Source organism: Dendrobates tinctorius, unplaced genomic scaffold (assembly GCF_039654945.1).
Source record: "Dendrobates tinctorius isolate UK_male_01 unplaced genomic scaffold, ASM3965494v1 ptg000073l, whole genome shotgun sequence".
NCBI classification, from domain to species: domain Eukaryota; kingdom Metazoa; phylum Chordata; class Amphibia; order Anura; family Dendrobatidae; genus Dendrobates; species Dendrobates tinctorius.
The window spans coordinates 10930228-10943278 of record NW_027361741.1 but is presented as its reverse complement, the minus strand read 5'-3'; the positions used below and the strand labels follow the sequence as shown (position 1 = coordinate 10943278).

Here is a 13051-nt window from a genome sequence, read left to right as displayed (position 1 = left end):
AATGGCTTGTCTCCATAATGTAAGGCATAACAGATATTACTGTATTATTATTGTTTTGCAAGGACCTTTGGTGAGGTCACAGTCATGTGACCAGTCAGCTGCTGGGTTCATGGGTGTGGCTATACCCTTATAATGTGGCCAGCTCCTGAACCAAGGAGCTGTATGTGATGGTGTTATACACCTCCTGTGTGCGCTGAGGCTCGCGGACTGAGCCTGAAGGAAAGGACATTTGATGCTATTTTGTCGCCTGAACTGAAGGCTGTTTATTTTGGTGACATGCTGTTTGGTTTATGACATAATAAACCGCATGAACTTTAAGGGAACCTGCCTCCTGACTGTCTCCCGTCGCACCTAAGCGAGTCGAATCCCTACAATATATATATATATATATACACACCTATTCTATGTGTATACATGTATTCTATCTTTTATATTATAACATGTCAGTGTGATTTTACTGTATAGCCGCATATGAATTGCCGACTTTTTAAAGGACACCGGTGCGCATTTCTCGCAAGTCGTTCCTATGGTCCGTGTGGTATCCGTTTTTTTCTCGCACCCATAGACTTGCATTGGTGAGTCTCGGCCAAGATACGGTGCAAATCGCAGCATGCTGCGATTTCTCTTGCATGTATAATACAGCCGAGAAAAAATCGGATGACGGAAGCTGCTCCATAGATTAACATTGGTCCGAGTGCTATGTGATTTTTTTATAGCATAGCACTCATCCGTATTCCTCTCTAGTGTGACTCCGGCCTTATGCTCAGTCTCACCATGGTTTATGACCTTTGACAGGAACCTGTTATTCCACAACCTCATCTTTTGTAGCAGAGTTTGGCTTTTCCCAGCCCAGTTTTAAGCCTCCTAAACTGATGTTTCTGTTGATGCCTGTGTTTCAAGCTAGATATGAAAATGATGATCATTAATTATCATCTGTTTGGTATAATTGGTTATTCTTACACCTGACTACAATTTTTAAATATCCCTGTTTTGTGTAGAAAAATTGATGCTGTTTTCAAGGCAAAAAAGGGTGGTCACATCAAATATTGATTTGATTTAGACTTCGTATTTCCCGTTTTAATAATTGATACAGAGAAATAATATGAAAACAATTTTAATTTTTAAAGCATTCTTACTTACAGCATTTTTTTCACATCTGTCTAAAAGTTTTGCAAAGTAGTGTATGTAGCTTCAGTAATCGAAATGAAGAGAATATAATCTCTAATGTAATAAGAAAGCTATTAGGAAGGGTTGATGTGAAGCTTATGAGGAGTAGGCAGTGACCTACCAATTGAGAACTCAAAAGATGTCTTGATATTTGTGCCATAGAAAAAACTACTGGGAAGAGAAAGAGAAATGGTCCTGTAAAATGTCAGTTCTACAGTTACACCCACGGCTTTGCCTTCCAGGTAGTATGGGTGACAGCGACTCTTCCTTATATGGTCCTTCTCATACTCCTGATCAGAGGTGCCACATTGCCTGGAGCATGGAGAGGAATCCTGTTCTACCTGAGACCCAACTGGCAGAAGTTGACGGACACTACAGTAAGGAACAAAATGCTACAAATGCTGACATACTGTTCCAAGCACCAACACATTCTTATTCTAGCTGAACCATGCACAAAGTAATTTTTCTTAACAATAGCAATATGATTGAATATTGTAGATATACAGAGCGTGTATATATATATATATATATAAATATTTATTTATTTGCTCACAGCAAATAGTTCATCAGCTAGGTCTTCTGCTTTCAGAATTCCCATACTAAAATATCCAGCCACACAATTGATGATGTACATTGTGAATTATACGGCTTGTCTGGCGATCCCTAGTTTTTAAAGCCTCAGAATGACATAAAGAGAAAATAAAGCAATACTGAGCTGTCAAAATTGTTCTTTCAGGTGTCTCCTGTTCTGGCTGATTACCTGGCTATTTAGCTGGCTATCAGCAACTGTTTATTGCCAGGAATAGCTTTAGCATGGGGAGGGGGGCGTGTGCCTTGTTTTCCAGTTATCTGCTTCTGATCTTTTTATGCCTAACCTTGGACCTTGCCTTTGACCATTCGTTTGCCTAACCCATTTGCCTTGATCTGCTAATTTCCTGGAATTCTGACCTTGGGCTGTGACCTGACTACTATGCCCTCATCTTATCCCTCTGTTTATGTTGAGCTATTTTGGTATCTGACCTCTTGACCACCTTGTCTCATGGCATCTCCCTGAGCATTTGTGACTCTGCATCACATTATGACTGGCTTTAAACTTTTTCCCCACTAGTATGGATCGAATTCACACACTTTAGAATCACGTGGCGATTCAGGATCTAGCCAAAGAGCATCAGAATCTAGAATTGTCTTAGTCCCAGCTGCAGGGTCAATTTTCTAGTATCTTCAGTGCTTCTCAGTGCTCTCCGCTACCGGCAGTAACTATGATGTCTGTACCTTGTCATGTGCAATTCGTCTCTCCCAAACCAGTAGTGGCCCTTCCGGACAAATTTTCAAGGGAGAAAACCCAGTTTAGGGTGTTTCAGGTGAGCTGTAGGCTATTTTTTACCCTGCATACTCGTACAGGAGATGAATCACAATGGATGGTAACAATCATGTCACTACTGCAAGGGGGCCTTCAGACGAGGGCTTTTTCTTTGTCCCCACAAGCTCCAGAATGGTCTTTTGTTTATGCCTTTTTTGATGCCTTAGAGTTGATCTATGATGAACCTGACAGGATCCAGGTCGCAGAGGTAAGGATCATGAGCCTGACACAGGGAGTCCGCACCACTGAAGACTATAGTACCGAGTTCTGGCAATGGTCCACTGCAGTTCTATAGAATAATGCAGCTCTCAGGTGGCAGTTTCATAGAGGCCTTTCTGAAATACTAAAGGACTCTCTGGTTCTGGTTCTTACTCCAACTTCTTCCTTTGGCGAGGCCAAGACCAAGTCCATTGGATAAATCACAGAATTTAGGAGAGGTGTAGTGAGTGGCAGGGTGTTTTGGTCATTCCCCCCGAATCTGTTCACTTACCTGAGGCGGGACCGATGGAACTTGGAGCTGCCAGTTCTCAGGCTGTTGAGAGGAAATGTTGGTGAAATCTCGCAATTTGCCTCTACTGTGGTCGCACTGGTCATTTTCTTAAGGACAGCTCGATACATCTCCAAAGAAGCAAGTTGTCGTGAAACGCCTTTGTCTGGGTGATTGTTGTCTGATTGTGATTGTTGAGGGGATCATCCAGACTTCTAGGGACCTTTTAACTCCTCAGATCACATACTGCTAAAAATGGAAAAAATGGAAATACTTTTCAATAACCAGTTGTTAGTAGCGTTAGCTTCCATTGGCTGAGTGACTACAGCCAACTTTATCGATTCAGGACTAGTTCAGAAATTAGGATTTGGGCAGTTAGATTGAATAGACCCATTCAAATTTTTGCCATGGACAGAACACCGTTACTTCAGAATTTTATCCATATAGTAATGGTGGAGTTCACATTGCAGGTAGAAACTCTGAGTCCAGCTCCTGATTTGTTTTGAATAATCTACCTGCTGGGTTGATATTGGGGTTTCCATGGCTGCTTATTCACAATCCTGTTATGAAAAGATGTCAGAAGGATAGTGTTAAATGGAGCCTCAATTGTGATAAGAGATGTCTTAGTTCTGTACAAATTTGCTCAGCAAGTCTGGAGGGTCTGCCGGGGTACCTGACAGACTTTTGAAGATATACTTTCAGATGAAGAGATACTACCTCCCCATCGCCCTTATGATTGTGCTATTAATATTTTCCCTGCACATTTTTGCATGAGTAGTGTACATGTGTATTTACTGTATTTATTTATTTTACTCACTTATACAGTCCAATTAATTCCACAGTGCTTTACAGACATCATCATTACTGTCCCCATTAGGACTCACAATCTAGATTCCCTAACAGTAAGTATTTAGAGTGCGAGAGGAAACCAGAGTACCCAAAGGAAACCAGGGAGAACATACAAACTCCTTGCAGATGTTGCTCTTGGTGGGATTTAAACCAAGGACCCTAGTGCTGTAAGGCTGCAATGCTAATCACTGAGACACTGTGCTACCCATTGTATAGGTGTGTGTGCATGTGTGTTCATGTCTTTGTACATTTTGAAATCTATAGATATAAAACTGAGTGTATGCATAAATGTGTGTGTGTGTATCAAGCCACGCCCACTCCACATAGCAACCAATCACTAGGCATCTTTCATTTCACCAGAGCTGTTTAAAAGATGAAAGCTGAGCTGTGATTGGTTGCTATGAGCAACAGTTTTCCTTGTAACCAATCACTAAGCATCTTTCATTTCACCAGAGCTGTGTAAAAGATGAAAGCTGAACTGTGATTGGTTGCTATGAGCAACAGTTTTCCTTGTAGACAGGTTTGATAACTGAGGCCTATTATTCTTATCATTTCTATGGTGTTATCGTCCTTCTGTAAAGCTGGAAATAACACAATTTATTACCGTGCCGACCCAGACCACCCTCTGACACAGACTGCAGGGGGAGCCCAGTATCACACAGGATAGGATTAGATACATGGGCTCAGCAGACTGTATCACATAGGATAAGATACACCACTCAGCAGACAGTAACACACAGGATAGGATTAGACACACGGCTCAGCACACAGTATCAGACAGTATCCTGTAGGATTAGATACAAACTCAGCAGATAGTATCACACAGGGTAGGATTAGATACACAGCTCAGCAGACAGTATCCCACAGGAGAGGATTAGATACACGACTCAGCACAAAGTATCACACAGGATAGGATTAGATGCACAGCTCAGCAGATAGTAACACACAGAATAGGATTAGATACACAGCTCAGCAGACTGTATCCCACAGGGTACGATTAGATATACAGCTCAGCAGACAGTATCACACAGGATAGGATTAGATACACAGCTCAGCAGACTGTATCCTACAAGAGAGGATAAGATACACTGCTCAGCAGACAGTATCACACAGGATAGGATTAGATACACAGCTCAGAAGACTGCATCACACAGGAGTGGATTAGATACATGGCTCAGCACACAGTATTACAGAGGATAGGATTAGATACACAGATCAACAGACAGTATCACACAGGACAGGATTAGATACACAGCTCAGCAGACTGTATCACATAGGATAGAATTAAATATACAGCTCAGCAGACAGTATCACACAGGATACGATTAGATACACAGCTCAGCAGACTGTATCACACAGGATAGGATTAAATATACAGCTCAGCAGACAGTATCACATAGGATTAGATACACAGCTCAGCAGACAGTATCACACAGGATAGGATTAGATACACAGCTCAGCAGACAGTATCACACAGGATAGGATTAGATACACAGCTCAGCAACAGGATGTGCCAAAGGAGAGGGCATTTTCATTCCAAGAATTCCACTCATTCCATTTGATTTGCCTTTTGATGTTAAATGCCTCCAGTTTCCAGTTCAACTGGCATTTGCAATGTCCATTAACAATGCTCAGGGACAGTCCTTGAAAGTAGTAGGGATTGATTTGCAATCTCAATGCTTTTCTCATGGTCACCTTTATGTGGCCTGTTCAAGAGTTGGACCTGCCAAAAATCTGTTCATCCTTGCACCAAAAGGCTCTTGAATGAGTTGAAAATAAAATACTATCAATACTTGGGTAACCATTTAGTTAATTTGTGTTGCAAATCAGTAGTGTTGAATCTATGATGTGAAATGTTTTTATGTGCAATATAATCATTATAATTTGTTATAACTAACCACAGTTAGTTACTATGCCCGGGCAATGCCGGGCTCTTCAGCTAGTCTCTGTATATAAATCTGAATATGTGTGTGTGTGTGTGTGTATCTCCAACCAATCACGAAGCAGCAGAGTGGGACACCAACCAATCACGAAGCAGCGGAGCGGGGCTGAGGACGGATATAGCAGGACATTGCATGGAGAGAGGGGCTCTGGAGGAAGACAGTCTTCAGGACAGGGACCGAATAGTACAGGCACCCTCCCAATCCTGTCCCGGCTCAGCCGGCGCTCCCCGTTGCCAGCTGCGCTATAACCCCTCTCCCCTGCAGCTTCCTGGCCTAAATGTAGTCCTCGGCTTCTACAGCGGCCTACAACAGCGCTAGGCCACGCCCCCGCAGACCGCCCAATCACACGCTGCAGCTCCACTCTAGCTCCGCCCTCTCCGGCAAGCTCCACCCCGGCAGCCCGCTAGGACACGCCCCCACAGGCCGCCCAAACACATGCGCTGCAGCTCCGCCCTAGCTCCACCCACTCTGCCCAGCTCCGCCCACTCCGGCCAAACTAACAATCTGCGCACCTCTCTCACCTGGTCCCAGCGTCACTGCGTGTGGTGCATGGAGAGCGGGGATGTGGAGGAAGGAAGACAGCGGGGCTGTAGAGGGAGAGAGCGGGAGAGCAGGGCTGTGGATGAAGAGACCGGGGCTGTTAAGGAAGACAGTGGGACCCACAGTTAAGTACTATGCCCGGCCAACGCCGGGCTCTTCAGCTAGTACATTATAAAAATAAGTTAGTTTCACACATCTCAGTTTGCTCTTTTTTTGATAGTACTGATAGTACTATGTTTGTGACTGCATAAACTGTGCTGAGATGGGTGATGATAATTGCACTGGAATGGATGGTGGCATTAATTGTACTATGCGTGGATGATGGCATTAACTGGGTAAAATTGTTGATCTCCAAACAAGTGAAATCAACGTTCTCTTGTTTTTTTTCAATATTGTCATTATTTGTGATTTATTCATGCATGAATTTGCATTTATGACAACATCAGTAATAAGTTGTCAGTTAAGTTAAAATTGCAATGAAAAATTGATTTAGGGGTACTCGGTTGAATACTGGGGGGTACTAGGAAAAGGAAGTTTGAGAAACACTGTTGTAGATGAGAAAAGACATTTGCTTTAAAGGAAGAATTTGATGACAGCTTCCGGTATGGTTTCTTACATTCTGATTGAGAAATCTATTAATACAAACTCTAACTAGATTTCATGAAAATGTACTTAAGATTAATTTAAATTTTCCATAGATTCCAGATAAATCATCATACTGTTTCAACATTTCTAGTTGGTGTTTCAGATATAATAGGGCTTTGTTGTGGCGTACTATGCTTATTGTTGGACAAGATCTGAGCAAATCTTATATCTTGGTAGGACATTTTAATCTTTCATTAATTAGATTTATTATATGAAGTATAGCTGAATGGTATACAGAACATGTTCTTAAGCTCTGAAATGTTTTATATCTATGTAATAAGATGGAAACAGAAAGACAGAAGCCAACGAGATTCACATCCATTGAGCTCCATGTCTGATTATGTAGGGGCAGCTGGTTTAACATCAGACATGCTTGTATTTGTTGAGCTGATTAGATCAGAGATGTGAATAGTAAATATTGCATTGTAATTTCCTGAGTAGCGACAGAAGAAACCCTTGAAAATGTAAATGTTTCATTCAATTACACATCTCATTTTTCTCAATACTGTATTAATGCTTTTTCTTCTGTTTTGCAAATCACAGGTTACAATAGACTTCCTGTCTGTAATTACAGACCAGGAATCTCTCTTAAAAATTTGAAATTCAATTCCGCTTATACTTTCAAATTATCATGTTAAGTAACATCCAGCTTCCATCTGATTTATAAATAGAATATCGTATATTTAAGTAGTGTTTATATGTATGAAAATTTTATAGACATTTTCTCAATAGTTTTGTATTTTTTCTATGCAAAAAAGTACTGTTAAATCCTTCACTACTCCAGTGCAGAAGGTCCTTGATCGAAGAAGCCAAAACAAGCCATATCAGTATAAGACATGATGTTATATGTACCGCACATGAACGCTGCAGCCAATCTAATATTGTTTGCTGAGATCATACACTGTTAGACAGGATTGAACTGGCATGACGGTGTACCGGTGAAATGCCTGGTGGGCCCAAGAGAAAAGAAGAATTAATTTTTTTTTTTTTAGGGGCATGGGTCCTTTAAAAGCGAAGGCAGGGGCATGCGCACGCAGGGTTTATTACCTGACTCGTTGCATTGACAAGGGCCAGGTCATCACCGGGTCATCACCGACTCACGGGCCCCATAGCGTGCCGGTATCCCTAACTCACCGTCAGGGATACCGGCACGCTATGGGGCCCGTGAGTTGGGGATCCCAGAGTCAACACTGAGACCACCCCCCTCAAATTTCACCCTTTCCTTGTTCTCTGCAGCTACAGCATCTGTTGACTCTCTGTGAAGTGTCAGGGCAGAGGGCGCAATGGTATCACTACAGCACGCCCTCTGTGCTGAGCGCTGCAGAGTCAGAAGACGCTGAGGAGACCTGAGTTGCTGGGAATGGGAGAGGCGAGTATTTGATTTTTTTGTATGTATGGAACACTATATTAGGCCCACTCTACTGTATGGAGCAATATATGGGGCCGATTATACCGTATGGGGCATTATATGTGCCCATTATACTGTATAGAGCATTATATTGGGACCATTATGCTGTATGGAGCATTATATGGAGGTCATTATATATTGTATGCAGCAATATATTGGGCTCATTATACTGTATGTAGCACTATATGGGGGCCCATTATACTGTGTGGAGTAATATATGGGACCCATTATACGGTATGGAGCAATCTATGGGGACCAATATTCTGTATGGAGCAATATATGGGGCTCATTATACTGTATGGAGCAATATATGGGGCCACTATACTCTTTGATGCATTATATGGGGCCCATTACTGTATGTAGCATTATATGGGGCCATTGTATACTGTATGGAGCAATATATGGGACCCATTATACGATATGGAGCACTGTATGGGGCCATTATACTGTACGGAGCAATATATGGGGCCCATTATGCTGTATGCAACAGTATAAGTGGCCCATTACACTGTATGGAGCAATATATTTGATCGATTATACTGTACTAGATTATGGCCCGATGCTATCGCATCGGGAGGATGCGATAGCATCACACGTCTTGCCATGTTAACCCTCAACACACACACTCCTCTCACCTTTCACCATCTCCACTCACTCTTTCACTCCACATACGACCCCTTCTCTCACTCCGTCTCTCATACTCACGCCGTCATCGCCGCTGCTCCATGATCCCCGACATCATCTTCCACCGGCGCCATCCTGGATCCAGACGTTGTCCACGCCGGCGACATGTTCTTGCGGCGACGCCATCTTGAGTATCGTGAAATCCCGCGATACTCAAGATGGCGTCGCCGGAAGAACATGTCGCCGGCGTGGACGACGTCGGGATCCAAAATGACGTCGGCGAAATCTCGCGAGTTTTCGCCGACGCCATTTTGGATCCCGACGTCGTCCTCACCGGCGACATGTTCTTGCGGCGACGCCATCTTGAGTATCGTGAAATCCCACGATACTCAAGATGGCGTCGCTGGAAGAACATGTCGCCGGCATGGACGACGTCAGGATCCAAAATGGCATCGGCGAAATCTCGCGAGGTTTCGCCGACGCCATTTTGGATCCCGACGTCCTCCACGCCGCCGACATGTTCTTGCAGCGACGCCATCTTGACTATCGCGAGATTTCGCCGATCCAAAATGGCGTCGCCACAAGAACATGTCGCCGGCGTGGAGGACGTCTGGATCCAAAATTGCGTCGGCGAAATCTCGCGAGTTTTTGCTGATGCCATTTTGGATCCCGACGTCGTCCTCACCGGCGACATGTTCTTGCGGCGACGCCATCTTGAGTATCGCGGGATTTCGCCGATCCAAAATAGCGTCGCCGCAGGAACATGTCGCCGGCGTGGATGCCGTCGGGATCCAAAATGGCGTCGGCGCCGACGCCATTTTGGATCCCGACGTCCTCCACACCGGCGACATGTTCTTGCGGCGACGCCATCTTGACTATCGCGGGATTTCGCCGATCCAAAATGGCGTCGCCGCAAGAACATGTCGCCGGCATGGAGGACATCTGGATCCAGGATGGCGCCGGCGGAAGAAGATGTCGGGGATCGTGGATCAGCGGCGATGACGGCGTGAGTATGAGAGACGGAGTGAGAGAAAGGGTCGTATGTGGAGTTAAAGAGTGAGTGGAGATGGTGAAAGGTGAGAGGAGTGTGTGTGTTGAGGGTTAACATGGAAAGAGGTGTGCGGTGACGTCACCGGTTACAACTGGACGGAAGTTGTTACAACCGGTAGCTGCTTAGGGCATTTATTATTATAGATGGTGCATTATATGTGCCCATTATACTGAATAGAGAAATATAGACCCATTATACTGTATGGAGCATTATATGGAGTTCATTATACTGTATGGTGCATTATATGGGGCCCATTATACTGTATGGAACTTTGTATGGGGCCCATTATACTGTATGTAGCACAATGTGGGCCCATTATACTGCATGGAATACTATATGTGACCCACAACACCGTATGGAGAATTATATGGAGCCCATTATACTGTATGGAGCAATGTATGGGACTCATTATGCCATGTGGAGCAATCTATGGAGGCAAATATTCTGTTTGCAGCAATATATGGGGCCACTATACAGTATGGAGCATTATGTGGGGCCATTATACTGTATGGAGCAATATATGGAGCCTATTATGCTGTATGCAACATTATAAGTGGCCAATTATACTGTATGGAGCAATATATGGAGTCCATTATACTGTACTGAGCAACATATGGGGCCATCATATACTGTTTGGAGCAATATATTGGGCCATTATATACTGTTTGAAGCAATATATGGGGCCATTTTAAACTGAGTGGTGCGATATAGGGGGCCCAGTATACTGTATGGAGCAGTATATGAAGCCCATTATACTATATGGAGCAATATATGGGGCCCATTATAATACATGGAGCACTATCTGGGGCCATTATTCTGTATGGATCAATATATGGGACCACTATACTGCAAGAAGCACTGTATGTGGACCTTATAATGTATGGAGCACTATGTGTGGCCAATTATTCTGTCTGGGGCCAGTATAATTAATGAAGCATTATATCGGGCACATTATACTGTATGGAACAATATATGTAAAGGGCCTATAATACTATATAGAGCAATATATGGGTCCACTATACTGTATGGAGTAATATATGGGGCCCATCATACTGTATGATGCACCATGTGGTGCCCATTATACTATATGGAGCAATATATGGGATCCATTATACTGCATGGTGCATTATATGGGGCCACTATACTGTATGTAGCACTATGTGGGCCCATTATACTGTATAAAACAATATATGGTGCCCAAAACACTGTATGGAGCATTATATGGAGCCCATTATACTGTATGGAGCAATATATGGGGCCCATTATGCTGTATGGAACAATATATGGGGCCCATTATACTGTATGGAGCAATATATGGGGCCCATTATACTGTATGGAGCAATATATGGGGCCATTATAATGTTTGGAGCAATATATGGGACCATTATTCGGTATAGAGCAATATATGGGACCATTTCATACTGTATGGAGCAATATATGGGGCCATTATATACTGTATGGAGTGATATATGGTGTCAATTATATGGGATGGAGCAATATATAGGGCCCATTATACTGTATGGAGTATTATATGGAACCCATTGTACTGTATGGAGCAATATATTGGGCCCATTATACTGCATGTAGCACTATATGGGGCCATTATTCTGCATGGAGCAATATATGGGGTCAGTATACTGTATGGAGCACTGCGTGGGTCCCTTATACTGTATGGTTCAATACATGGGGCCCATTATACTGTATGGAGCAGTATATGGGGCCCATTATTCTGTATAGAGCATTATATGGGGCCAATGTAATGCAGGGAGCATTATATTGGGCCCATTATATTGTATGGAGCAATATATGGGGCCCATTATAATCTATGGAGTAATATATGGGACCCATAATACTGTATGGAGCAATATATGGGGCCATTATTTGGCATACAGCAATAAATATGCGGCCACTATACGGTATGGAGAAATGTGCGGGGCTATTATACTGCATGGAGCAATATATGGGGCCCATTATGCTGTATGGAGCATTATATTAGGCCCATTATACTGTATGGAGCAATATATGGGGCCATTATAATGTTTGGAGCAATATATGGGGACTTTATTCTGTATGAAGCAATATATGGGGCCATTATATACTGTATGGAGCAATATATGGGTCCATTATATACTGTATGGATCAATATATGGTGTCCATTATACTGTAAGGAACAGTATATTGGACCATTATACTATATAGAGCATTATATGGAGACCATTATACTGTATGGAGTAATGCATGAGGCCCATTATACTGCATGGAGCACTATGTGGGGCCATTATTCTGTATGGAGCAATACATGAGGCCACTATACTGTGTTGTGAGCTCATTTTCTCATTCACCTTTGATGTCCGATGAACTCCCTCTGCTGGCGAAAGGAGGTGGTGAAACTGATTTGGATGGGAGAAACCTGTCACCTGAACAGGTGGATTGCGATTGGACATCCAGAATCTCTGAGTGTATATAAGGCAGCCGACGCCCTGTAGGGTTGCTGGTGATTTCTCTGCTCTGAGCTCTGGCCTCCAGTTCAGTTCCTGTCTTCTAAAGCTAAGTTTTGCTCTGTTACTGTTCCATGAGATTTTCTCTGATTTGCTTAGTTTTGTGTTCTGCCAGCCCCGGCTGGGCTCTGCTGAATTTCCATCTTTGTCCCTGATCGGTTAAATCTCTTTTGCTCTGTCTTCAGAATATATCGGAGTGCTGATACAGGGATTTTGAAGTCTAATGACTTCAGGGCCGTTCCCCCTATCAGACATGTTGGGACATTTTTGGTAGGGTTTTTGCGGATTGCAGCCAGTATCTTTTCTGTCCTTTCCTATCTAGTTAGTTGGGCCCCATCGTTTGCTCTGCCTGTCTTTCTGTCTGTGTTTGTGTTTTCATCTGTTTTCACGGGCAATACATGTTAGGGGCTGTCTATTGCTTTGGGGTCTGCTCTGGGGCAGTTTAGATTTCCCCTTTCTTTCTTTAGGCTTATTTAGTT

The 13051-nt window shown here is 43.2% G+C and overlaps 1 protein-coding gene across 1 annotated transcript in view; it reads left to right on the top strand.

The window, feature by feature from the left end:
* LOC141096185 (sodium-dependent serotonin transporter-like) overlaps positions 1 to 13051 on the top strand; it is a 188615-nt gene that overhangs the window by 113037 nt on the left and 62527 nt on the right. Inside the window, exon 5 of the mRNA XM_073582648.1 lies at positions 1410 to 1544. Coding sequence (XP_073438749.1) covers positions 1410 to 1544 — 135 coding nt within the window. The remainder of the gene's footprint in view (positions 1 to 1409; positions 1545 to 13051) is intronic.